This window comes from Coregonus clupeaformis, chromosome 23 (genome assembly GCF_020615455.1).
Source record: "Coregonus clupeaformis isolate EN_2021a chromosome 23, ASM2061545v1, whole genome shotgun sequence".
In the NCBI taxonomy this organism is placed as follows: Eukaryota; Metazoa; Chordata; class Actinopteri; order Salmoniformes; family Salmonidae; genus Coregonus; species Coregonus clupeaformis.
In genome coordinates this window covers 9,816,342-9,844,174 of record NC_059214.1, presented here as the reverse complement: position 1 = coordinate 9,844,174, position 27,833 = coordinate 9,816,342, and the positions used below count along the sequence as shown (strand labels likewise).

General features: G+C 43.5%; 1 protein-coding gene across 7 annotated transcripts; it reads right to left on the bottom strand.

The window, feature by feature from the left end:
- Positions 1-822: 822 nt before the first annotated feature.
- LOC121536617 (regulator of nonsense transcripts 3A) lies at positions 823-27,833 on the bottom strand. Of its 7 annotated transcripts, none has more exons than XM_041844020.2 (11): positions 27,638-27,833; positions 25,655-25,761; positions 25,135-25,241; positions 21,344-21,442; positions 20,774-20,884; positions 20,640-20,695; positions 17,062-17,220; positions 16,388-16,521; positions 4,688-4,985; positions 4,199-4,291; positions 823-2,501 (listed from the first exon to the last, which is right to left on the bottom strand). In XM_041844020.2, exons 1-11 carry the CDS (start codon positions 27,776-27,778, stop codon positions 2,334-2,336), a joined length of 1,473 nt encoding a protein of 490 aa, XP_041699954.2. In that variant the 5' UTR covers positions 27,779-27,833; the 3' UTR covers positions 823-2,333. The 7 variants fall into 7 exon arrangements, with proteins under 7 accessions (XP_041699954.2, XP_041699956.2, XP_041699955.2 ...); XM_041844022.2 differs by having other exon boundaries at positions 4,199-4,276; XM_041844021.2 differs by having other exon boundaries at positions 4,700-4,985.

The following is a 27,833-nucleotide window of genomic DNA, read 5'->3' as shown; positions in this document are numbered from 1 at the left end:
GAACCCACTTTGATCTGGTGACATTAGTCCTTTACTCTCCAGAAAGTAAGTCAGCCATTCCGTTATCATCCTTTCCATAAGTTTACATACGTGAGATGTCAACGCTATCGTTCTATAGCTTAAAGGACTAGTAGGGTCTTTCCCTGTTTTCTGTATTGGCACCACCACAGCCTGCTTCCAACCTCCAGGCAGTTTCCCTTCCTGCCACACCTTGTTGTAAAGGCCAAATACTTCCCCCATTGCAGTGTCACTGAGATGAGTCATCATGAGGTAACACATCTCATCCTTCCCAGGAGATGTTACCCCAGCTTTAGCTAATGCTCTCTTCATTTCAGCCGATGTAAAAGTGCTATTCAATGTATCCCCGAGAGAATCAGCCAATTGTATGACATATTTTTGCGCTTCATCATAAAACGTGCAGTTTCCTACCAGCCAGCAGAGGGCGTACATCAAGTAAGAGTAGAATGAATGGAGTCAATGGAGATTTATGGCAATCTGGCCTCATGCATAAACAATGCTTCAGAATATGGATTATACCACTTTGCTTTCTAAACCATTGTGCTGTCTTTGTCTGCTTGTAATGCTTTATTAATAGAACAGCTATGCACCTATGTTGAGCATTATAATGCCAGTATGCATAGCCCATGAGACATAAAAATGTACTCATCATGAAGAGGGTGTTCATAGAAAGTGTAATGGAAATATCAAGATATTACTGAGTGGATACTATAGTGGATATTATAAGTGTACTCCTAGATATAAAGAAGTGGACATCCTTTTTTTCAAACAGACAAATGCTCAATTCAATCGAGGCACAGGAAATCTCTATTGGATAGTTTTATTTAACTTTTTTTCAAATCTCTTCATGAAAACAAACAACAAACAGAAGGAAGGTGTCTTAACAAGAATGTGATTTTACTGTCATGTGGAGAAAATATCTAAGGCATGTTACACATATCTATACCATAACATACTGCAGTTCAGGCATCAGCTGAATCCAACAGTTCACAATTTGGTAGAAAACCATGCAAACAGTTAGAAAACGTAGAGACTTTCAACAGCATCAACTCAGCACCTTTAATGTTATTTTGCCTCATTTTCATCATGACATTTAAGGGCCAGAAGTTTTTGTTGAATAATTATGTTCTTCTTGGCTCAAGTGTGAAAATACTGCTTAATAATAGACAGCTCACGTCACCTTATGTTTCCTAACACAAATAGCTACTGTCTATGACATCTAGAAACATGATGATGTAAGAATTGTCATAAGTCACATTATACAAGAGAACAATTGACAAACCTAAACATTCTCCTCTCTGTCTCGTATCACACACTCAAACGCTGAAACGTACACGCACATACACACACACAATTATTTGCTTAACAGATTCTAAAGGTTCTACATCCAACACTGCAAATACATTTTGAATATCTTAAATAGAATTCTCACTACTTCATATATTTTCTTTGTGATAAAATCTATAGACTTTCTTTTAAAAACATCCCAGTCAAATGGAATCACTAAAAAGGCGTAGAAATATGATCTCACTTGATGAGGTATTCCTTCACAGGCAAGTAGTAGACAGACACATAAGGGAAGTTTCCAGAACACAGATTAATTTTAGCCCTGGACTAAAAAGCTTCTCCGTTGACCATGCTTTTTTATTCCAGGACTAGGCTTAATCTGTGTCTGGGAAACTGGCCTATAATGTGCTGCCTCAGGTACACTTCTCATTAAAACAATGACATAATGTCTCGTGGAATATACAAAATATAACTATAATATATATATAACTGTTATCAGGCAGTGGTTTCTGAAATGAGTGAATGTACCAGACATGTGTAAACACCACAGATGAAGTATCCTGTCATGAAACAACTGTACATATAGGGTAAAAAAAAAAGCATCATGATTATTGTGCTATTGTACCCAAGGGTGACACAACATGGGAATAACATACAGGCAAGAAACAAACAACTTCCTTTAGCTTCGGTCCCGTCATGCTTAGAGAACATTCTGTATACTGTGATGTACAGTATACAACCAAATGGGAACACAATGAAAATGTTTCCATTATGTTCTGGGAATGTTTGATTTTTGTTACCCTCCTCCTCCTGTCAGGGGTGGGCCAATCTTACAAGCCTTCCACAAAGGTTTTGATGCAGAAGTGTCGGAAAGTTCAAATGATTTGAACTGTGAGTGCAGCTCCGTCAACCCCAAAGCCTTGCACATGAGTGCTGTTCGGTAATGCACAAGCCTACCATCTGGCAGCCCAATACGCATAAAGATTGTGAAAGGCCTATCAGAGCGACGGACTGGACTACGGACTGGACTAATCTTCGCTGCTCTTCTCCGAGCCTGTTCCCATGGCGATGGCCTCGTAGCAGCGCTCCGCGGCAATGTGTTCTGGCGACTGGCGGACGGGGAGCTCGTAACCTTTGCTCGCCGAGCCCATGCATTTGCGAGTGCCAGGCTGGTAGAGCTGCATGGCCGGTCGGTCCTGTATGGAGAGGAGGCAGGAACACGGGAGAGAAAAGCCACACAATCTGGGTCACAACAACAACAACACAAAATGGCTGCTAAACTATCAGAGTTGTTTTGCTGGCCACACATTGAGCCTAGTTCTGGATTAAAAAGTGATTTCAATCTCCATTGAGAGTGCTTTTAAGTCCAGGACTAGGTTTAATCTCTGTCTGGGAAACCGTCCCTAAGAGTGCTATTTACAGTAAGTGAATAACGTTCATTCTGACAGAGGACAGAAAGAAAATTCAACCTGTCTCATGGAGTTTTTTGCCTATTCTGTACAGTACAAGATCTATATTTGTATCGTTGAGAATGGGACTCTCTATATTAATTTATTAATTAAACAACTTTGGGTAATTAAAAAGCTCTATATAAGTCCCAAGTATTATTATTAGGGGTTCATCACCGAAGCGTGAAACCCTATTGTACTTGTTGGCATTGATTATTAGGGGTTCAAGCAGTGAAGCTGGAGATATTTATTCTCGGTCAATATAATTATTATACCAATTCTGCCAATTTGGTGAAAAAAAGCAAATTCCTGTGAAATAGTAAGGCCTAGGAGGAAAGGGCCATGGGCCACACCCTCTCCTACAATGCCATTAGCCACATTGTGGCGCTATAACAAGCGATTGAAAATGCAAACTTTAAAAGGTCACGCCCCTCACCCCATAATTTGGTACATAGGTCCCTCTCCTCACAAGGAACAAATTTGCCTCAAGAACCCATAAGGTCCACCATAATGGATTTTCCGCCATTTTGAATTTGGTGAAAAACACTTAAATTACATCTACTCCGGAACCACTGGGCCAGGTTAGCATCTCAAACAACAAGGCGTGGTCTGGCACATAAATGCATATAAATCACACACAGATATTCGTATTGTAACTAAACTTGATACACATGTTCCAAACACTGTCAAAACTCAACATATGCAAGCACATTGAGATCAACCACATGGTGGTGCTATAATGGGCACGTTTATATCTCTTGATCTGTTTGACTCAGAGTGATAAAACGTAGCACAAATGCTCAGGGATATGAATCTAGCTAACCTGTAAAGTATGGGTCAGTTGGACTGCATTGTGGCACTGTTGGACAAGAAAAAATATTCATGCAAGCTTATAGTGGCCATATTGTTTCAGCTACAGTCTTGGAAATATTGAAGATATGCATCCATAGATGCTATATAACAAATTTGGTGCCGATCGCTCCAGTGGTTCTGGAGAAGAAGGCATTTAAAAGTAGTCAACATCATCGTTTTTTTCTCCAAATGACATCAAAAGCATATTGTTAGATGTTGATCTGTACTAGCAGATGCCCCAACCACCGGCCCCCACCTATCAGACCCGGGTTGAAAAAGTATTTTGTCTTTCTTTATCTGCTTTTAACTGAGCTTGCCTGGTGCAATAAATTACTCCCAAAAGTGCAAACCCTGCCCATCTGGCACCCCAGGTAGGCTCAACCAAACACCCAAGGTATTTGAAAGGCTACAAATACTATTTGCTAATTGAACCCAGGTATGCCTATGTAAACAGGACCCATGGGTAGTTGTACATCTGTATTTTGATACACCCTCCCACTACTTTGTGTGCCCCCCCCCCCCCTCATCCCCCATGTAGAAAGCCTAGCTGTATCTGTACCTTAGCTGGTAGTGGAAAGGCTAGCTGACTGTACCTTGTTTGGCAGAGCCCCTCCTATCTGGTGTGGCCCCTCTGACTGGGACGTCCCTCTGTCCTGATGGGCTAACACAGACTGAGAGACACGAGCCTGGATCAATGGGAGTTACGTGCAGATATGTAATGTTTGGATGTGTGTTCTTATTTGTAGTGCATATGTACTGTAATTCTCACTGTTTTCAACACAATGTAGGATGACTGTACATACGGTCATCTTAAGCTGTAAATCATCATCTTGTGCACAATAAAGTTGTATTGAAATAAAAATGTCTCCACTGCACTATAACAGTATAACACTGTCTGTCTTCACAGCTGACGAAACACAGACTTGGGTATACAGTTGAAGTTTACATACACTTAAGGTTGGAGTCATTAAAACTAGTTTTTCAACCACTCCACAAATTCTTAACACACTATGGTTTTGGCAAGTTGGTTATGACATCAATAAAAATTAACCTACCCCAACGCCTGACCCTCTCTTGCTCACCTTGTCGCTCACCTTGTTCCGGGTGCGGTCCTTCCTGCTAGCGCCAATGCCCTCCCTGTCCTCCTTGCCCACCTTGTCGCCCGTGCCAGGGCAGTAGGAATAGGAGCCGTGGTGGTGGCCATCTTTCTTGGCCCGGTCCTGGCAGTAGCCTTTGCCCCACTTGGTCTCCTCCTTGCGCCGCATGAACTTGTCAAACTCAAAGTGGTGGCGCTGTCGTTTCCTCTCCTCGTCTCTTCCTCTGTGGTCTTTGTCTCTCTGCCTGCGGCCATGTTCTCCCTTATCGCTCTCCATCTGACCCCTAGTGGCAGGAAGGGGAAGCACAGTTAGAATGGTTATCACACTGGAGGGTTGTGATATCAGTTTAACGGGTCGGTGTCCCGTATACGGGGCGGTTGAGCTAACGTGCGCTAATGTGATTAGCATGACTGTTGTAAGTAACAGCAATAGTTCCAGGACATAGACATGTCTTATATGGACAGAAAGCTTAGATTCTTGTTAATCTAACTGCACTGTCAATTTACAGTAGCTTTTACAATTTACAGTAGCTTGTTTGAGGAGAGTGCACAACAACAAAAAACGTATCACGGCAACTGGTTTGATACATTGACCTCTGAAGGTAAATGTTGTACTTACATTCAGTAATCTTGCTCTGATTTGTCATCCTAAGGGTCCCAGAGATCAAATGTAGCATAGTTTTGTTTGATAAAATTCATTTTTATATTCCAATGTAGGAACTGGGCTCCCGAGTGGCGCAGCGTTCTAAGGCACTGCATCTCAGTGCTTGAGGCGTCACTACAGACCCCCTGGTTCGATTCCAGGCTGTATCACAACCGGCCGTGATTGGGAGTCCCATAGGGCGGCGCACAATTGGCCGTCCGGGTTTGGCCGGTGTAGGCTGTCATTGTAAATAAGAATTTGTTCTTAACTGACTTGCCTAGTTAAATAAAGGTTACAAAAAAACAACAACAACAAAAACAGTTTGAACCCCTGCTGTCTCTGGCTACACACCCACCCCGCCCGGCCATCTAGATGTGTGAAAGTTAGTGTATAAGCTAATGATTCATTATGTATCGTTTCCTGGGAGTGTGTAAACTTATATTTTGCATTACCATATCATTTTTGTATGTTCTCTATAGTTATGTACTTGAAAATGTATCAATTGACCAATTCGGCATATTTGGGCAGACTTGATACAAAATAGTCCAGTATTGCAACGCTTCACTGGATCAATTTGAACTTTGCACACACACACACTGCTGCCAATCTAGTGGCCAAAATCTAAATTGCGCCTAAACTGCAATATTATATTGTGGCCTTTCTCTTGCATTTCAAAGATGATGGAACAAATTTTGTTTTGAAAACGCATGTTTTTTTGTTTGTATTATCTAATGTGTTATATTGTCCTAAATTAATTTCACATTTCCACAAACTTCTAAGTGTTTCCTTTCAAATGGTATCAAGAATATGCATATCCTGAGCTACATGCAGTTAGATTTGGGTATGTCCTTTTAGGTGAAAATTGAAAAAAAGGGTCCGATCCTTAAGAGGTTTTAAGACCTTGGCCCTGAATATAAACATTGGTTTTGTAAAGGTAAGGTTGTAGGTGGGTCACGGCCAAAGTTGGCATCCCACTGTGATAAGGAAGTTTCACTCAAAGTAACGGCCCTTTCTCACCAAGTTCGTTATTTTCGTCCAAAAAATTAGGATGAAATAAAGAAATACGAGCACATGTCTTCTTTATGATGCATTCACACCAACTGCGAAATCCAGCCATTCCTGCACACCATTTTTATTTTATTTTTTATCTGTATTGTTGTCTATCACTTGTTTTCTTTGGTGCTAATAAATAAAACAAAAAATAATAAAACTAAAATATCGTCCTGCTGCAATCTGTCAATTATTTATTCAGAACTGGATTGACTTTTGTGTCTTTTCACATGCAAATATAGACGGGTTGGTTGATTAGCAACAAAACCACTGCGTGCACAACTATGGAGCAAAACAGACGGTTGGCTTAGATTGTTGACAATATGTGAACTATATTTAATCTCCAAATGTTTATTGAAAACATAAATACATTTGCACAATGAGCACTTGTCTCTCAAATAGATCGTTACAGTTGTTGGTTAGCTAGCTAGCGAATTTTAGCCATATAAGCATTAACATGAAATCAGTCAAAACACCTCACAACAAGACATGGTGTCAAGAACAAGATAAAACTAGCTGAAATGAGCCACCTACGATTCCCCACATGGCAGACCTTGTCATTTTCGCTAGCTATCTGACTGTTCAGAATCATAACAAAGCACGGCTTCCGGCCACAAATCATTTGCGTGCACTTGTCTGCCAACCGTCTATAAGCTGTTGACCAATATAAATTGCTATCTGGGACACTGACACTGACAGGTCTGTGGGTTTCGTTGTGTGAATGAATTAATCAATACATTTCTCTGCCTGCTTTTTACATTAGCAATGCATCAGCGCAGCAATGTATAAATTTAGCCAATGTGATCACATCACACCCGAGCTACACGTCGATCTCGCCATTCAAACTTCCCTGCCAGTTCATTGCCAACGCTGTAGCCTATTTTATAGCCATTTAGCAAGCAAGAGGATTGATCTATGCTTCTCTCCTCGAATAGGCCTAGGCCTATTAGGTTTTAAAAATGGCTTGAAATAAGTTTAAAACTATATTGCTGTTCATTGTCAATATACAGTGGGGAAAAAAAGTATTTAGTCAGCCACCAATTGTGCAAGTTCTCCCACTTAAAAAGATGAGAGAGGCCTGTAATTTTCATCATAGGTACACGTCAACTATGACAGACAAAATGAGGAAAAAAAATCCAGAAAATCACATTGTAGGATTTTTAATGAATTTATTTGCATATTATGGTGGAAAATAAGTATTTGGTCAATAACAAAAGTTTCTCAATACTTTGTTATATACCCTTTGTTGGCAATGACACAGGTCAAACGTTTTCTGTAAGTCTTCACAAGGTTTTCACACACTGTTGCTGGTATTTTGGCCCATTCCTCCATGCAGATCTCCTCTAGAGCAGTGATGTTTTGGGGCTGTCGCTGGGCAACACGGACTTTCAACTCCCTCCAAAGATTTTCTATGGGGTTGAGATCTGGAGACTGGCTAGGCCACTCCAGGACCTTGAAATGCTTCTTACGAAGCCACTCCTTTGTTGCCCGGGCGGTGTGTTTGGGATCATTGTCATGCTGAAAGACCCAGCCACGTTTCATCTTCAATGCCCTTGCTGATGGAAGGAGGTTTTCACTCAAAATCTCACGATACATGGTCCCATTCATTCTTTCCTTTACACGGATCAGTCGTCCTGGTCCCTTTGCAGAAAAAACAGCCCCAAAGCATGATGTTTCCACCCCCATGCTTCACAGTAGGTATGGTGTTCTTTGGATGCAACTCAGCATTCTATGTCCTCCAAACACGACGAGTTGAGTTTTTACCAAAAAGTTCTATTTTGGTTTCATCTGACCATATGACATTCTCCCAATCCTCTTCTGGATGTACTCTAGCAAACTTCAGACGGGCCTGGACATGTACTGGCTTAAGCAGGGGGGACACGTCTGGCATTGCAGGATTTGAGTCCCTGGCGGCGTAGTGTGTTACTGATGGTAGGCTTTGTTACTTTGGTCCCAGCTCTCTGCAGGTCATTCACTAGGTCCCCCCGTGTGGTTCTGGGATTTTTGCTCACCGTTCTTGTGATCATTTTGACCCCACGGGGTGAGATTTTGCGTGGAGCCCCAGATCGAGGGAGATTATCAGTGGTCCTGTATGTCTTCCATTTCCTAATATTTGCTCCCACAGTTGATTTCTTCAAACCAAGCTGCTTACCTATTGCAGATTCTGTCTTCCCAGCCTGGTGCAGGTCTACAATTTTGTTCCTGGTGTCCTTTGACAGCTCTTTGGTCTTGGCCATAGTGGAGTTTGGAGTGTGACTGTTTGAGGTTGTGGACAGGTGTCTTTTATACTGATAACAAGTTCAAACAGGTGCCATTAATACAGGTAACGACTGGAGGACAGAGGAGCCTCTTAAAGAAGAAGTTACAGGTCTGTGAGAGCCAGAAATCTTGCTTGTTTGTAGGTGACCAAATACTTATTTTTCACCATAATTTGCAAATAAATTCATTAAAGATCCTACAATGTGATCTTCTGGATTTTTTTTTCTCATTTTGTCTGTCATAGTTGACGTGTACCTATGATGAAAATTACAGGCCTCTCTCATCTTTTTAAGTGGGAGAACTTGCACAATTGGTGGCTGACTAAATACTTTTTTTCCCCACTGTATAGGCTACTCATTCAAGCGCTAGAGAGGGGGGGAAGAGATAGTCGAGTTGCCAGCGGAGATGCGTGAATTGCGCATGAACGGAATAGTAAAGAAGGCAGAGAGATTAAATTAATTAAATGCTTACTTACAGGCCTTTCCCAACAATGCAGAGAGAAAGAAAATTGAGAAATAATAGAAACGTAATAACACGTAATAATAAAAGTAATAATAAATACACAATGAGTAATGATAACGTGGCTATATATACAGGGTACCAGTACCGAGTCGATGTGCAGGGGTATGATAATATATTAATGAATCATTCGTATAGCCTATATATAGGCTATATACAGTTGATGTTGGAAGTTTACATACACTTAGGTTGGAGTCATTAAAACTCGTCTTTCAACCTCTCCACAAATTTCTTGTTAACAAACTATAGTTTTGGCAAGTCGGTTAGGACATCTACTTTGTGCATGACACAAGTAATTTTTCCAACAATTGTTTACAGACAGATTATTTCACTTATAATTCACTGTATCACAATTGCAGTGGGTCAGAAGTTTACATATACTAAATTGACTGTACCTTTAAACAGCATGGAAAATTCCAGAAAATGATGTCATGGCTTTAGAAGCTTCTGTTAGGCTAATTGACATAATTTGAGTCAATTGGAGGTGTAACTGTGGATGTATTTCAAGGCCTACCTTCAAACTCAGTGCCTCTTTGCTTGACATCATGGGAAAATCTAATGAAGACCTCAGAAAAAATATTGTAGACCTCCACAAGTCTGGTTCATCCTTGGGAGCAATTTCCAAATGCCTGAAGGTACCACGTTCATCTGTACAAACAATAGTACGCAAGTATAAACACCATGAGACCACGCAGCCGTCATACCACTCAGGAAGGACACGCTTTCTGTCTCCTAGAGATGAACGTACTTTGGTGCGAAAAGTGCAAATCAATCCCAGAACAACAGCAAAGGACCTTGTGAAGATGCTGGAGGAAATAGGTACAAAAGTATCTATATCCACAGTAAAACGAGTCCTATATCGACATAACCTGAAAGGCCGCTCAGCAGGGAAGAAGCCACTGCTCCTAAACTGCCATAAAAAAGCCAGACTACGGTTTACAACTGCACATGGGGACAAAGATTGTACTTTTTGGAGAAATGTCCTCTGGTCTGATGAAACAAAAATATAACTGTTTGGCCATAATGACCATCGTTATGTTTGGAGGAAAAAGGGGATATCTTGCAAGCCGAAGAACACCATCCCAACCGTGAAGCACAGAGGTGGCAGCATCATGCTGTGGGGGTGCTTTGCTGCAGGAGGGACTGGTGCACTTCACAAAATAGATGGCATCATGAGGAATGAAAATTATGTGGATATATTGAAGCAACATCTGAAGATATCAGTCAGGAAGTTAAAGCTTGGTTGCAAATGGGTCTTCCAAATGGACAATGACCCCAAGCATCCTTCCAAAGTTGTGGCAAAATGGCTTAAGGACAACAAAGTCAAGGTATTGGAGTGGCCATCACAAAGCCCTGACCTCAGTCCTATAGAAAATGTGTGGGCAGAACTGAAAAAGCGTGTGCGAGGAAGGAGGCCTACAAACCTGACTCAGTTACACCAGCTCTGTCAGGAGGAATTGGCCAAAATTCACCCAACTTATTGTGGGAAGCTTGTGGAAGGCTACCCAAAATATTTGACCCAAGTTAAACAATTTAAAGACAATGCTACCAAATACTAATTGAGTGTATGTAAACTTCTGACCCACTGGGAATGTGATGAAAGAAATAAAAGCTGAAATAAATCATTCTCTCTACAATTTTTCAGACATTTCACATTCTTAAAATAAAGTGGTGATCCTAACTGACCTAAGACAGGGAATTTTTTACTAGGATGAAATGTCAGGAATTGTGAAAAACTGAGTTTAAATGTATTTGTAAACTTCCGAATTCAACTGTAGCATAGGCCTGCTAAAGTGAATCTAGGCAATCACCTTTGCTATAAGCAACCCTAAAAGAGAAAATCAATAAATGGTTGCACAGATTTAGATAAAGCCCTCAAATTAAAATGAAGTGTCAACATAACCACCCATTGCTTCACTAAAACGGCTGATCATTAGACTATGGACAGGTTGCATGCATGTGTTTCTATTTTCTAACAGTTGTCAATTTCCTGTTAATATAGCCTATATCACATCTGTCTCTATATCTCCCCGTTAAAACGTTCCTCATCAATTTGAATGATAGGCTTCATTGATTGAGAATTATTCTGTAATGTAGACTCGTTTTTGATATCCAACAGAAATTATTTGAAGTTAATGGAGAAATGTGATTTGCTTGTCTGAGCGAGATGCGCTGCAGGAGGCTTTGATTGATGGGTCATTCTAGGTGGGTGGGTATGCGTGTAGCCTATGAGTTCGCTAATTCTCTTTGTCCATTCAGAAAGTTTCCTAAAATAGGCCTACCCTGTCTGGACTTCATCACTTTAATCAGATAGAAAGAAAACTGTAGGCAGCAAGCGTCATGATGGTCAGCATTCTGTATGTGTGAGGAATGATGACAGGTGCCAGTTTTGTGTTTCCTGTCTTATTAAATGTTATTAAATGTTATTAAATGTCCCACTGAATGAAACGTAGCCAATAATATACTATTGACTCATGATTCATCCTATAGATGAATACCCTTTCCTAATATTTTCAGTAGCATATTGTTTTTCCAGTAGTGTATTATTTTTCTCATTACTGCATCCTCTCTAGCCACTATGAACAGCATACCACTGTTGTGTCGTCGGCCTGGTCGGGTAAGCTTGGCGTCGGGTAAGCTTGGCTTTACACATAGCTTGGGCTTTGTCGAGTAAGGCTTAAGCTATGTATTTAGATTGTAGTTAGGTATTGTAGGTAGTTATTGTGGGTTGTTGTATGTAAATATTGTAGGTTAGTATTGTATTCGGCTGTGCCCAGCGTAGCCCAGCGTAGCACGAAGCTAGCTAGCTAACCCACCACCGGGACTAGCTGGCGAGTAGTGAGAGTGCCTGTAATAACGCCAGCTGGCTGCCTACAATCATTACATACAATAATTGCCTACCATTCAGCTGTTTCCTAACCTCATTGTCTGAACCGTTAACGTTAGGTAGCAAGTGGCTACTGTGCTTGAAATATTAGCTAGCTTGTTGCTACCTGGATAGCTACTAGTAAACAATAGCTGGAACGACCGTGTGAACAGACGCAAACTGGCTGAGTCAATTCAGTGGCTAGCTTTGCACTTGGCTAGCTAACAGTAGCTGCTAGGGGTAAGTCATAACCTACATTTGTGTTTTGTTTTTTACATATTAATAGCCCAAGTCGTTCAAGGAAATTTGGGACATGGGTGACTAGTTAATGTTAGTTTGGCTCTCTCTGTGTGTTCGTGCCGTGAAAGGAGGGGTTCTTCTTTGTCTGAGAGCAATGGCTAGCTAGTTTGCTAACTATTCTAGCTAACTAACTGGCTGAATAAGTTGACGACGGACTCGCTCAAGCTGTCGGGACTAACCCACAACGTTAGACACGAACGATCTGCTTGCGTGTTGATACACTGGTGGTTTGTTGTGGCAGAGTATTGGCGCTGGGCCGTGTTGCTGGAGTCCGGCATGCTAGCTGGCTGTGGCGTCATATGACTTGATGCCCGGACGGTTTTCACGGAATAGTGCTGCACCTAGTTAGCTAGCTGAATAAACTGAGTTAGTCTGTTCCTGGAGACATTGAACCGCTGTAGTTTACAACAATTATCGTTTCTGAGGTGGAAGCTGGGAGAGTTATATTTGGGAGTTGTGCTGAGGGAGGCCCCGCTCTCTCCTTTCCCAGATGTTTAGTTCATTTCATTCCGATCTCCTCTGCATTATTGTAGCCATTTGCTGCAGCCTGTCAACTATGCCTCTGCCTATCCCTGTTCTCTCCTCTCCGCACAGGCTACACAAACGCCTCACACCGCGTGGCTGCTGCCTCTCTAACCAGGTGGTCCCTGCACGCACCACCCACCTGGAGTTCCAGGTCTCAGGCAGCCTCTGGAACTGCCGTTCTGCTGCCAACAAGGCAGACTTCATCCCAGCCTATGCTACCCTCCAGTCCCTCGATTTCTTGGCGCTGACGGAAACATGGATTACCACTGAAAACACTGCTACTCCTACTGCTCTCTCCTCGTCTGACCATGTGTTCTCGCATACCCCGAGAGCATCTGGTCAGCGGGGTGGTGGCACGGGAGTCCTCATCTCTCCCAAGTGGACATTCTAAATTTTTCCCCTAACCCATCTGTCTATCTCCTCATTTGAATTCCATGCTGTCACAGTCACTAGCCCATTTAAGCTTAATATCCTTGTCATCTATCGCCCTCCAGGTTCCCTTGGAGAGTTCATCAATGAGCTTGACGCCTTGATAAGTTCCTTTCCTGAGGATGGCTCACCCCTCACAGTTCTGGGGGGATTTCAACCTCCCCTACGTCTACATTTGACTCATTTCTCTCTGCCTCCTTCTTTCCACTCCTCTCCTCTTTTGACCTCACCCTCTCACCGTCCCCCCCTACTCACAAGGCAGGCAATACGCTTGACCTCATCTTTACTAGATGCTGTTCTTCTACTAATCTCACTGCAACTCCCCTCCATGTCTCCGACCACTACTTTGTATCCTTTTCTCTTTCGCTCTCCTCCAACACTACTCACTCTGCCCCTACACAGATGGTAATGCGCCGTCGCAACCTTCGCTCTCTCTCTCCCGCTACTCTCTCCTCTTCCATCCTATCATCTCTTCCCTCTGCTCAATCCTTCTACCTTCAATCTCCTGATTCTGCCTCCTCAACCCTCCTCTCCTCCCTTTCTGCATCCTTTGACTCTCTATGTCCCCTATCCTCCCGGCCGGCTCGGTCCTCCCCTCCAGCTCCGTGGCTTGATGACTCATTGCGAGCTCACAGAACAGAGCTCCGGGCAGCTGAGCGGAAATGGAAGAAAACTAGACTCCCTGCGGACCTGGCATCTTTTCACTCCCTCCTCTCTACATTTTCTTCATCTGTTTCTGCTGCTAAGGCCACTTTCTACCACGCTAAATTCCAAGCATCTGCCTCTAACCCTAGGAAGCTCTTTGCCACATTCTCCTCCCTGCTGAATCCTCCCCCTGACCCCCCTCTCTGTGGATGACTTCGTCAACCACTTTGAAAAGAAGGTTGACGACATCCGATCCTCGTTTGTTAAGTCAAATGACACTGCTGGTCCTGCTCACACTGCCCTACCCTATGCTTTGACTTCTTTCTCCCCTCTCTCTCCAGATAAAATCTTGCGACTTGTGACTGCAGGCCGCCCAACAACCTGCCCGCTTGACCCTATCCCCTCCTCTCTTCTCCAGACCATCTCCAGTGACCATCTCCCCTACCTCACCTCGCTGATCAACTCATCCTTGACCGCTGGCTATGTCCCTTCCGTCGTCAAGAGAGCTAGAGTTGCAGAGAGCGAGAGTCCTTCTCAAAAAACCAACACTTGATCCCTCTGATGTCACCAACTACAGACCAGTATCCCTTCTTTCTTTTCTCTCCAAAACTATTGAGCGTGCCGTCTTTAGCCAACTCTCTTGCTATCTCTCTCAGAATGACCTTCTTGATCCAAACCAGTCAGGTTTCAAGACTGGTCATTCAACTGAGACTGCTCTTCTCTGTGTCACGGAGGCTCTCCGCACTGCTAAAGCTAACTCTCTCTCCTCTGCTCTTGTCCTTCTAGACCTGTCTGCTGCCTTTGATACTGTGAACCATCAGATCCTCCTCTCCACCCTCTCCGAGCTGGGCATCTCCGGCGCGGCTCACTCTTGGATTGCGTCCCTACCTGACCGGTCGCTCCTACCAAGTGGCGTGGCGAGAAGCTGTCTCCGCACCACGTGCTCTCACCACTGGTGTCCCCCAGGGCTCAGTTGTAGGCCCTCTCCTATTCTCGCTATACACCAAGTCACTTGGCTCTGTCATATCCTCACATGGCCTCTCCTATCATTGCTACGCTGACGACACACAACTAATCTTCTCCTTTCCCCCTTCTGATAACCAGGTGGCGAATCGCATCTCTGCATGTCTGGCAGACATATCAGTAAGGATGACGGATCATCACCTCAAGCTGAACCTTGGCAAGACGGAGCTGCTCTTCCTCCCGGGGAAGGACTGCCTGTTCCATGATCTCGCCATCACGGTTGACAACTCCGTTGTGTCCTCCTCCCAGAGTGCGAAGAGCCTTGGCGTGACCCTGGACAACACCCTGTCGTTCTCCGCTAACATCAAGGCGGTGACCCGATCCTGTAGGTTCATGCTCTACAACATTCGGAGAGTACGACCCTGCCTTACACAGGAAGCGGTACAGGTCCTAATCCAGGCACTTGTCATCTCCCGTCTGGATTACTGCAACTCGCTGTTGGCTGGGCTCCCTGCCTGTGCCATTAAACACCTACAACTCATCCAGAATGCCGCAGCCCGTCTGGTGTTCAACCTTCCCAAGTTCTCTCACGTCACCCCCCTCCTCCGCACACTCCACTGGCTTCCAGTTGAAGCTCGCATCTGTTACAAGACCATGGTGCTTGCCTATGGAGCTGTGAGGGGAACGGCACCTCCGTACCTTCAGGCTCTGATCAGTCCCTACACCCAAATGAGGGCATTGCGTTCATCCACCTCTGGCCTGCTGGCTCCCCTTCCTCTGCGGAAGCATAGTTCCCGCTCAGCCCAGTCAAAACTGTTCGCTGCTCTGGCACCCCAATGGTGGAACAAGCTCCCTCACGACGCCAGGACAGCGGAGTCACTCACCACCTTCCGGAGATATTTGAAACCCCACCTCTTTAAGGAATACCTGGGATAGGATAAAGTAATCCTTCTACCCCTCCCTTACCCCAACCCCCCCCCCCAAAAATAAATTAATAATAATAATTTTAAAAAAGAATTTTAAAAAAAGATTTAAAAAAAAAAAAAAAAAAAAACTTTGTAAAGTGGTTATCCCACTGGCTATAAGGTGAATGCACCAATTTGTAAGTCGCTCTGGATAAGAGCGTCTGCTAAATGACGTAAATGTAAATGTATATTGCCAATGAGAATGACCGTGCAGCGTTGGTGAAATTATACGAATTGTTTGGAAAAGTGGAAGGAAAAATGCATCAGACTTTGTGTGAATGGTTTAGTGCGTCAAAATCAGAATCTGTATCAGAATCTGTATTTTTTGTGAATTCGGATGATAAGATTGCAATGCAGTTGGTTAGAAAATACCTTAAGGCATAGAAAACATCCCACCACAAGCTAACTCCGATTTGGCTTTGTCATAACTGAGAAAAACAAAGCATCGGAGAGACTGGAAATCAATTTTAAAAAACACATCAGAGAGTTATCTACATGAATAGTGCACTAAAAGGTCCTTACTTGTCCTTGGCTTCCTTGAACTTCATGTGTCCACTGGGTTTGTCCCACTTGGCCCTCTCTGTATCCCCACTGTCCCCTTTGTCCTTGAGCTTGTCAGAGTCCACGTCATCGTCCCGGTCACTCTTCTTTAGGAGCTGAGGCAAGCCCAAAACACACTTACTGCCCAACAACTACTAACAGTTATTAGCAAAACACAGTCACTAACTATCTATTCTCTCGTCAAAGCCTTAAAGGGCTTATAAATTAATTATATTTGATTCTTGAAGAATAACTTAAAAATGTCTCATGAGCTTAATTCAACGCTCGTACCCAATCAGAACCCAAAATATATTTTTGTTTTACTCCAATGTTTGTAAACAAAGTAAATGTACACAAACACTATAGCCTCAAAACATGGTTAAAACTCAAATTTTGGTCAGTCCTTGCAAAATTATCTTTGAATTTGAGAGTGATTGTTTTTTACCGAAACAGGGGCTGGGAGGGTGATTTGTTATTGTTTTTACTGCTGATTGCCGCTTTAACTCTGGGTCCCGAGATTACTATCTAACTAATACTTAAGACTAACAAAATCCAGCACACAAAGGGCTTCCTAAAAGCTTGAATTTAGTGAATGTGCATATACCACTCAAAATGTTTTTGGATTTGAACTTTGTTTCAAAAGAACCAGTGACCACCTTGATCTTGATCTCCTTCTCCGACAGTTTCTTCACTTTATCTGCCTCCTTGCGCTTGCGTCTCTCCTCCTCCCTCCGCTTCCTTTTGTCCTCCTCCCTCTGGCGTTTCTTCTCCATCTCCCTGCGTCGACGCTCCTCTCTCTTTTCCTCTCTTATCCTCTGCAGAAAAATGGCATCTCATTGTGAGAGTTGATCTACAGTGGTTCCTAAATTCAAAGTTTCAAGTTTAGGCTGCAGAGCATTGAGGTAGATTGTGGTATAGTGCGGTACACTATCTCCCCCACCACAAGGGGGAGCTAGAACACTGATTATGCTTTTGGGTTCGGTGTAAAGCATTGGTACCCAGGCGCTAACGTGTCTCTCTTCTCACTGAATGAACGACGTGAATTGATGAATGGGTAATAGAAACCAGATAGAAACTGATAATTGCCTCTTGAATTCACAATTTAATTTTAATAAACTGAATGATGAGGATGAAGAAGAAGAGGGTGATTGCATTTAGAACAATAGTGTAAGAATTGCTCTTCCTCTGTCCCGCGTACACACCCAGAAAAATACACCTATTTTTTTTCTTCTACTTCGTCAGAAGAAGCTGAAACTGGACCGTAGCCTATTACTTACTATAACTGTTGTTACACAGTAATGCTTTTATTGTAAGACAAACTAAAATGTTCTGTTATATTCCATTATGTTCTTAGAATATATGTGCTGACTGAATATACGCGAGTGATGTCTCCTAAATGAATAAGTTGATGGCGCAGCCATATAGCCTCGGCTACTAAGCCCGGATCAATAAAACTCAAAACGTGCTATTCGGTTATATTGAAATACATTGTCATAGCATCCTGTTTTTTATGACCATCCTAAACGAAAGCATCATATGAAGCACACAGCGCAGAGTTGTTCTTTGTTGATATGAAGAAGAAACGGAATGACAGAGAGTCCAGCGAGGACAAACCGACAGGCTGTATGGGCCTCATTTATGCACATTGTGGATACGGAGGGGGGGAAAAGGTTTCACATTTTGTTTTATTTATACAATTTACTAGTGGAATGTTACCGAATAGATAACAACAATATAAAAGAAGCATCTGGTGGCATTGGTAAAGAGTCAGGCGGAGAATGTTGTGAAAGCGCACTGTAAGTACGCTACAAAGCTGTGGGTCAGGTGTAAACCGTTTGGCAGCCGTACCTATTCATTCAATAAATTGGAATACAAAAGAAGCCATCCACCCTTGATGGTCTATCAGCAGGACAATAGACTCTTGACGCCGAGTTGATTTATATTTTTAGGGACTTGAGATCAAGAAGAGAGGGTAGGAGGAGCGAGCGCTGTGTGCTTATCACAGTGCGTGTATCAAACATGTGAACAATCTTTTTTTGACCATTTGGAACAGTGTAAACAATACAACAAATACACTAATAACTTACAAACAATGTTTTATCTGTTCTAAGATTAAAAACAGTCGCATGCATTCGTGAATGCAATTCCTTTGGTCGACATGTTGCGGTTTATTTATTGTTTACTTATTCAAGGCTCCCTTTGTTATTTGGGTTTTATAAATAAATCTACAGCATGTGTCAAACTCATTTCACGGAGGGCTGAGTGTCTGCGGGTTTTCACTCCTCCCTTGTACTTGATTGATGAATTAAGGTCACTAATTAGTTTAAAAAATCCCCTCACCTGGTTGTCTTGGTCTTAATTGAAAGGGAAAACCAAAAACACACTAGGCTCTCCATGGAGTGAGTTTGACACCCCTGATCTACAGTATTTGTTCATCAACATCTTTGTGTTTTCGTTAATAAAAGAATGATAAAAAAGTATGTTTTAAAAATGCAGATGTTTAGTTCAACTACATTTTAACACCATTTTAGTTGCACTTCCCCCCAGCTCCACAACCATGGGTAAAACCTTGCTGAGATGATCAATGTATTTGTTGCATTGTCAGTTTCTCGAGGTAAAACGTCTTCTCGAGCCAAAACTCTTGTAGGCTTGGTAGAATTATGGATGAATGTTTTTAGTTGATACAAAAAAAAACGGTTAGATATACTGTAGGCCTATCCAGCTGTAGGTGACACTTTATTTAATTTAATTTAATTTAATATGCCATTTAGCAGACGCTTTTATCCAAAGCGACTTATCCTTTGGAACCACACAATTACCAGGTGAAGAGTAGGCTGTTTGCCTGCCTCCAAGGCGAGTGTGGCCTCTTTGAAGCGATAGAGGAAATCAACAACATCCCCAAGCACTCTTTCACAATAGCTGTCCTTCGGTTATGTTTTGCGCTGGGAACTGTCCCACTCCGTGGTGAATAGCACCCTCTCCACAAGCACCCACTCTTTGTTTATGTAATGGGCTGTAAGGGACAAGTATCCTTTTTTTTCCGAAAATCATCAGTCCACATGTCGAGTGTAATTGCGCCATCACCCTAGTTCTCTCTCAACTCCAGGACCACCCGCCAACTGATTTTTGGGCTGTTGAGACTGTTCTTCTTTATTTATATTCATGGTAATTCACTAGGAAGCTGTATTCTGGCAAGACTCTACAGTGCGAGAGCAGAGGGACTCTTGGACAACAATAGAAATAAGCATCTGGTGGCATCTTGATTTACAGAATTTCCCTCATTTAGACAACAAATGTGCAAAAGTATACCAATTAGCGGGAGAGATAGGGGCATCTTCTTGTCGCGCAGTGCTGAAGTTTATAATGGCTGTCAGCCAAAACCCATACAGTGCTGTGAATTGGAGAACGGGCTACAACTAAAATAATCGTAAATAAAGGCCAAGATATAATATCAATGGAATGAGAATAGAACGAGTCACATTTGAATTGAAACGCACAGATTTCGGCCTTTAACCGTCTGAATATGTCATACACTATTCTGCCCATATTGGGACTCGGCTTGATCTTCTTCCTTTTTTCTTCCTATAGGTTTACAATGAAATATATAATTCCATTTTAATCATGAAGTGTATTCACAAATTGCATGGCATGGTGATCTCGAAAGGAGCATTAACGGCAAGCACCATAAAATGCTGTATGTCCACTATATAGGCCATTTACTGCGATGTGGCCTCCGCAGGAGTCAGAGCAAACATACTTTTTTGCACATAGCAGAGCAGCACAGACCTGTTGTGAAGGAAGCTTTGGTGTTTGGTATTTATTAGGATCCCCAATTAGCCGCTGCAAAAGCATCAGCTACTCTTCCTGAGGTCCACATGAAACATGACATAATACATAGTCCAGAACATTAATAGTTGTCAAGGAAGTGAGATTGTGTTTATACCGGACCTCCCGCCCTCACCTACCGATCATGTCAATGCGGAGCTATACTGAGCCCTCTGCAATGTTACAACATTTGAGAGGTGCATGGCGATGTGGTACTGAGCTCGATTTGGCCTCTGTATGCCTTCGGATCAAGCATAAATTGGCTTTAATGCACCTTACAATACCATGGCATACCACACTCTACCGTGGTATGACGCAACTTTTAATCGAGGAACCACTGTATATCTGGATAAGAGTCCACAAAGGTCAACTATAAATTCATTATTTTTCACTGTTACATTGCTCTTACCTGCTTCTCAAGTTTCTTATTCTTGATGTACTCCAGAAGAGGTGTTGTTCTTTTGGCTGAAATTAAATCACATATAATGCAAAGTCAGATTGATTGAATGCCTGACTTATTGGTTGACTGATTGATCCTAGTACCTATGAGTTCCCTTGTCTTGGCCTCGATCTCTCCCAGCAGGGTTTCAGGGTTGGCCATGGACTTCTCCTCATCACAGGAGTAGTTCTCCAGAAACCGACAGTACTCTGGGTCTGCGAGGGGGAGAAGGATTAGGATGAGTCAAGAAGAGGGAGGAGGTCCATCAGTCACAAGGGTGTAGTGGTAAAGAAAAAGGTGGGTCAAAATATACGGTTAAAGCTTCAGATGACAGGCGGTAACGTTATCCTAAATGTAAACTCTTATGCTAAATACGCTAATTTGCTGTAATAGGTGCGTATCTCTATTCACAAAATAGAAAGGTTTGTTACTGGCATTTGTGAGCGTTCATCCCTTCACTACATCCCAGATTTGTATATTTAATATTTGTGATATTCAGCAGATGCTGAATAATTGCATAAAGTACAATGAGGGGGCTGAAAACCCATATACTATATATGTAAAGGGAAGCATGGGTTCAGTCTGTGTTTGTCAGTGCCAACGTGTTTTGACAACAATCAGGCATCCACGATGTATGTCTGGATAGTTTCTGAAGAGACGAGTCCAGCACCTACCTTCTTCAATGCTTCCAGCTTTGGCATCTTTCTTTTTGAGTTTCTTCTTGGAGACTTTCTGAAAGGGTGCAAACTCTACCACAGCTGGGTACTCCTGGCCTGAGCAAATATTGACATGGAGACAGATCATCATTAGACAACACCTGACGCAATGATCAAACCATTACCATGGCACCTGGGGAAGTGAAAGGAGAATCCTCTTGTCTCGTGAGAGATTAGAGCGCACACACACACACACACTGAGACATCATTGCCTTGTCGGCTATGTGTTTTAATGCATTATATATGCAGCAACACTATACGTCTACCCACTATTTACAGTGCCTTCGGAAAGTATTCAGACCCCTTGACTTTTTCCACATTTTGTTAGGTTACAGTATTATGCTAAAATTGATTTTTTTTAAATTATAATAATCAATCTACACACGATACCCCATAATGACAAAGCAAAAACAGGTTTTTAGACATGTTTGCTAATTCATAAAAATGAAGAAAAAAAAATGAAATATTACATTTACATAAGTATTCAGACCCTTTACTCAGTACTTTGTTGAAGCACCTTTGGCAGTGATTACAGCCTTGAGTCTTCTTGGGTATGACGCTACAAGCTTGGCAAACCTGTATTTGGGGTGTTTCTCCCATTCTTCTCTGCAGATCCTCTCAAGCTCTGTCAGGTTGGCTGGGGAGCGTTGCTGCACAGCTATTTTCAGGTCTCTCCAGAGATGTTAGATCGGGTTCAAGTCCGGGCATTGGCTGGGCCACTCAAGGCCATTCAGATACTTGTCCCAAAGCCACTCCTGCGTTGTCTTGGCTGTGTGCTTAGGTTCGTTGTCCTGTTGGAAGGTGAACCTTCGCCCCAGTCTGAGGTTCTGAGCGCTCTGGAGCAGGTTTTCATCAAGGATCTCTCTGTACTTTGCTCCGTTCATCTTTGCCTCGATCCTGACTAGTCTCCCAGTCCCTGCCGCTGAAAAACATCCCCACAGCATGATGCTGCCACCACCATGCTTCACCGTAGGGATGGTGCCAGGTTTCCTCCAGACGTGACGCTTGGCATTCAGGCCAAAGACTTCAATCTTGGTTTCATCAGACCAGAGAATCTTGTTTCTCATGGTCTGAGAGTCTTTAGGTGACTTTTGGAAAACTCCAAATCAAATCAAATCAAATCAAATTTTATTGGTCACATGCGCCGAATACAACAAGTGCAGACATTACAGTGAAATGCTTACTTACAGCCCTTAACCAACAGTGCGTTTATTTTAAACAAAAAAAGTAAGAATAAAACAACAACAAAAAAAGTGTTGAGAAAAACAAAGAGCAGAAGTAAAATAAAGTGACAGTAGGGAGGCTATATATACAGGGGGGTACCGGTGCAGAGTCAATGTGCGGGGGCACCGGCTAGTTGAGGTAGTTGAGGTAATATGTACATGTGGGTAGAGTTAAAGTGACTATGCATAAATACTTAACAGAGTAGCAGCAGCGTAAAAGGATGGGGTGGGGGGGCAGTGCAAATAGTCCGGGTAGCCATGATTAGCTGTTCAGGAGTCTTATGGCTTGTGGGTAGAAGCTGTTGAGAAGCCTTTTGGACCTAGACTTGGCACTCCGGTACCGCTTGCCGTGCGGTAGCAGAGAGAACAGTCTATGACTAGGGTGGCTGGAGTCTTTGACAATTTTGAGGGCCTTCCTCTGACACCGCCTGGTATAGAGGTCTTGGATGGCAGGGAGCTTTGCCCCAGTGATGTACTGGGCCGTACGCACTACCCTCTGTAGTGCCTTGCGGTCAGAGGCCAAGCAGTTGCCATACCAGGCGGTGATGCAACCAGTCAGGATGTCTCGATGGTGCAGCTGTAGAATTTTTGAGGATCTGAGGACCCATGCCAAATCTTTTTAGTCTCCTGAGGGGGAATAGGCTTTGTCGTGCCCTCTTCACGACTGTCTTGGTGTGCTTGGACCATGATAGTTCGTTGGTGATGTGGACACCAAGGAACTTGAAGCTCTCAACCTGTTCCACTACAGCCCCGTCGATGAGAATGGGGGGCGTGCTCAGTCCTCTTTTTTTTTCCTGTAGTCCACAATCATCTCCTTTGTCTTGGTCACGTTGAGGGAGAGGTTGTTGTCCTGGCACCACACGGCCAGATCTCTGACCTCCTCCCTATAGGCTGTCTCATCGTTGTCGGTGATCAGGCCTACCACTGTTGTGTCGTCGGCAAACTTAATGATGGTGTTGGAGTCGTGCCTGGCCATGCAGTCATGGGTGAACAGAGAGTACAGGAGGGGACTGAGCACGCACCCCCTGAGGGGGCCCCCGTGTTGAGGATCAGTGTGGCAGATGTGTTGTTACCTACCCTTACCACCTGGGGGCGGCCCGTCAGGAAGTCCAGGATCCAGTTGCAGAGGGAGGTGTTTAGTCCCAGGATCCTTAGCTTAGTGATGAGCTTAGAGGGCACTATGGTGTTGAATGCTGAGCTGTAGTCAATGAATAGCATTCTCACGTAGGTGTTCCTCTTGTCCAGGTGGGAAAGGGCAGTGTGGAGTGCGATAGAGATTGCATCATCTGTGGATCTGTTGGGGGCGGTATGCAAATTGGAGTGGGTCTAGGGTTTCTGGGATTATGCTGTTGATGTGAGCCATGACCAGTCTTTCAAAGCACTTCATGGCTACAGACGTCAGTGCTACGGGTCGGTAGTCATTTAGGCAGGTTATCTTAGAGTTCTTGGGCACGGGGACTATGGTGGTCTGCTTGAAACATGTTGGTATTACAGACTCGGTCAGGGACATGTTGAAAATGTCAGTGAAGACACTTGCCAGTTGGTCAGCACATGCTCGGAGTACACGCCCCTTTCCATCACAGCGCCGGAGAAGATGGCTGCCGTTTTACAGCCCTCTAACCAATTGTACTATTATGTGTGTTTTTCCGCGTTATTTGTAATTTATTTTGTACATAATGTTTATGCCATCGTCTCTTATAACCAAAAAGAGCTTCTGGATATCAGGACAGCGATTACTCACCTCGCATTGGACGAAGACTTTTTCTTCAACGAGTCGGACGCGAAGGATATTCTACAGACACCCGGCAAGGCCCAGATCCCCGTCATTCGCCTGAGGAAGAGACGGAGATATCGTGGACGTAGGTCGGGGTGCCTTGTAAGGATCCGACGGCGAGCGAGTAAACTGCCTCTCCCATCAATACTATTAGCCAGCGGGCTGTCATGTGCCTTTTACTGAGGAGTGGCTTCTGTCTGGCCATTCTACCATAAACGCCTGATTGGTGGAGTGCTGCAGAGATGGCTGTCCTTCTGGAAGGTTCTCCCATCTTCACAGAGGAACTCTAGAGCTCTAGATACTTATGTACATAAGGTATTTCTGTTTTTTGTTTGAAATAAATTAGCAAGAAATTCTAGAAACCTGTTTTCACTTTGTCATTATGGGGTATTGTGTGTAGATTGCGGAGGATTGTTATTTCTTTAATCCATTTTAGAATAAGGCTGTAACGTAACAAAATGTGGAAAAGGTCAAGGGGTCTGAATTCTTTCCAAAGGCACTGTACTTTTACTCACAGCACTATGTGCTCAAAAACATTGTGTAAACACTAACTACTAAGCATTAACACATTGGTAATAGGAAATATTTAGGAGAGGTTTCCCGGACACAGATTATGCCTAGTCCTGCACTAAAAAGCTAGATCGATGGAGAATCTCCATCAAAAATACATTTTAGTCCAGGACTAGGCATAATCTGTGTCCAGGAAACCTCCCCATCATGTTTTGAATTATAAATCTACATAAAAATTCTACCTTTGTTATCAATGAAAACATAGCCATCAAAGCGGTCTCTGAAGAGCAGGATGTCCTCTGGGTTTTTGAAGTTGATGTAAGCTCTGGAGAACAAGTGTGGGTAGAGGCTGCATGGAATTAACAGGTTGTTTTAGAAAGCCATTCCATCAGCGCAGCCTATCTAAAATGTGGGGTTAAAAGGGGGTGACGCCACAGGTATGATGATTACATATTCTCTGATACACCCTGCTTTTAGGTGGTAACCTAATGATTAGATTGCTGTGCTAGTGTCTTAGCTTTGTTTTGGCAAGATTATTTAGAATTCATCCACTCAGACTGAATCGTCCTTAACAGCAAAGATGGTATGGACTTTACTAACCAAGGTTAGGTGAAGCCAATTGTTTGATAACTGTGGGGAATGTCAATATTATGATGTTGGCATCACACAATGCAGAATGAATTTGAGAAAAACACTGATCTGTGGAGGCACCCTGTCCCAACACATGGAGTCATTGCATTAAGTAGCTTACTAAATATTCACCTTTGATCAGCAGGGAAGAACTCGAAGTAGTCATAGGATGGAAGAGGACTGAGCTGTTCTTCCAGCTGGTCCTTGGACAGGTTGGGTGGAAGTCGCCTTATTACTACCTGGAACCGAGAAGGACATACACAAATACAAAATAGTGGGTTGAAATTACACCAGAATTGGGAAGACACCAAAGACATTCATGGTCACGTTTAATAGTTGGATGGAATTTACTCTTTAGCATTGAATCCGTGCTGTGCGTCTCGGTTGTTTGATTACATAATGACGATGTTTTCATATCTAGTTATAGACAACTACCATTGCCTTGACAGGTAGACCTAAATAGTCGATAATACACAAGCGTGCGCTTGTTTCCAGGCGGGTATTTATGTTCATTGAACTGAGCAATGTGCTGTAGGCTATCTTTGCGGCACAGGTGCACAGCCAACACCTTCGCCGCTTTATCAACATAGCGTAGCATAAGCTGCAGTAGCTTTACATGCATATGATCGTACAGCAAACAGACATATTACTGAGTTCAAACAAAGGCCTACGATATCAGATACACTACATATACAAACATATGTGGACGCCTCTTCAAATGACTGGAATCTGCTATTTCAGCCACACTCGTTGCTGACATGTGTATAGAATCCAGCACACGGCCGTGCAATCTTCATAGACAAACATTGGCAGTATTGTGGCCTTACTAAAGAGCTCAGTGGCTTTCAACATGGCACTGTCATAGGATGCCACCTTTCCATCATCAAACTGCTGCCCTGTTAGAGCTGCCCCAGTCAACTGTAAGTGCTGTTATTGTGAAGGAAACGTCTAGGAGCAACAACAGCTCAAGAGCGAAGTGGTAGGCCACACAAGCTCACAGAACGGGACCACAGAGTGCTGAAGCTCGTAGTGCGTAGAAATCGTCTGTCCTCGGTTGCAACACTCACTACCGAGTTCCAAACTGCATCTGGAAGCAACGTCAGCTCAAGAACTGTTCGTCGGGAGCTTCATGAAATGGGTTTCCATGGTCGAGCAGCCTCAAACAAGCCTAAAATCACCATGCGCAATGACAAGCGTCGGCTGGAGTTGTGTAAAGCTCGCCGCCATTGGACTCTAGAGCAGTGGAAATGCGTTCTATGGGGTGATTAATCATGTTTCACCATCTGGCAGTCCGATGGACGAATTTGGGTTTGGCAGATACCAGGAGAACGCTACCTGCCCGAACGCATAGTGCCAACTGGAAAGTTTGGTGGAGGAGGAATAATGGTCTGGGGCTGTTTTTCATGGTTGGGCTAGGCCCCTTAGTTCCAGTAACATTCTAGACGATTATGTGCTTCCAACTTTGTGGCAACAGTTTGGGGAAGGCCCTTTCCTGTTTCAGCATGACAATGCCCCCGTGCACAAAGTCAGGTCCATACAGAAATGGTGTGTCGAGATCGGTGTGGAAGAACTTGACTGGCCTGCACAGAGCCCTGACCTCAACCCCATCAAACACCATTGGGATGAATTGGTATGCCGACTGCGAGCCAGGCCTAATCGCCCAACATCAGTGCCCGACTTCACTAATGCTCTTGTGGCTGAATGGAAGCAAGTCCCAGAAGAGTGGAGGCTGTTATAGCAGCAAAGGGGGGACCAACTCAATATTAATGACTTTGGAATGAGCTGTTCAACGAGCAGGTGTCCACATACTTTTGGTCATGTAATGTATGTTGTTCTTGACATATACTGCATGCGCCTAATGCAGATCGTTACAAAATGTGGGAGGCGCACGGCGATGCAGTACAGAGAGCTCAATTTGGCCTCTGTGTGCCTTCTGGAGGCTCCGTAAATGCGTCACACCCTCCATAAGGAGCCTCAGACAACATTTTCGGATCAAGAATACATTGACTCTAAGCATACGGCTCGCGTTCGCTGTCTGTGGTGCTGATTATGTTGCCACGTCCATATCTGCGGCCGACTGCAATACCAAACACGCCATCACAGCGCTCTGCCTACCTTAGTAAATACCTCCTTCTTCTCTTCTTTCTGCTTTGAGTTGACAGAGACGGCGTCCTGTTCCCTCGGAATGTCTCTAAGTTGTATCTCGACGACACTTTTCTCCCTGCCTCCGGGCATTTGGTCCTTTTCAGACCGCATCTTTCTCCATCTCTCTCCCTCTCCTGTGGAAGTGACAATGTCCCCTCGCGAGAGT

Excerpts from the sequence above, each read along its gene's own strand:
- LOC121536617 (XM_041844020.2), bottom strand. The coding sequence starts at position 27,778 with ATGCGGTCTGAAAAGGACCAAATGCCCGGAGGCAGGGAGAAAAGTGTC. Across the intron at positions 25,242-25,654 it reads TTCTTCCCTGCTGATCAAAG|CCTCTACCCACACTTGTTCT; the intron begins GTGAATATTTAG and ends AATTCCATGCAG. Across the intron at positions 20,885-21,343 it reads AGCTGGAAGCATTGAAGAAG|ACCCAGAGTACTGTCGGTTT; the intron begins GTAGGTGCTGGA and ends TCCCCCTCGCAG.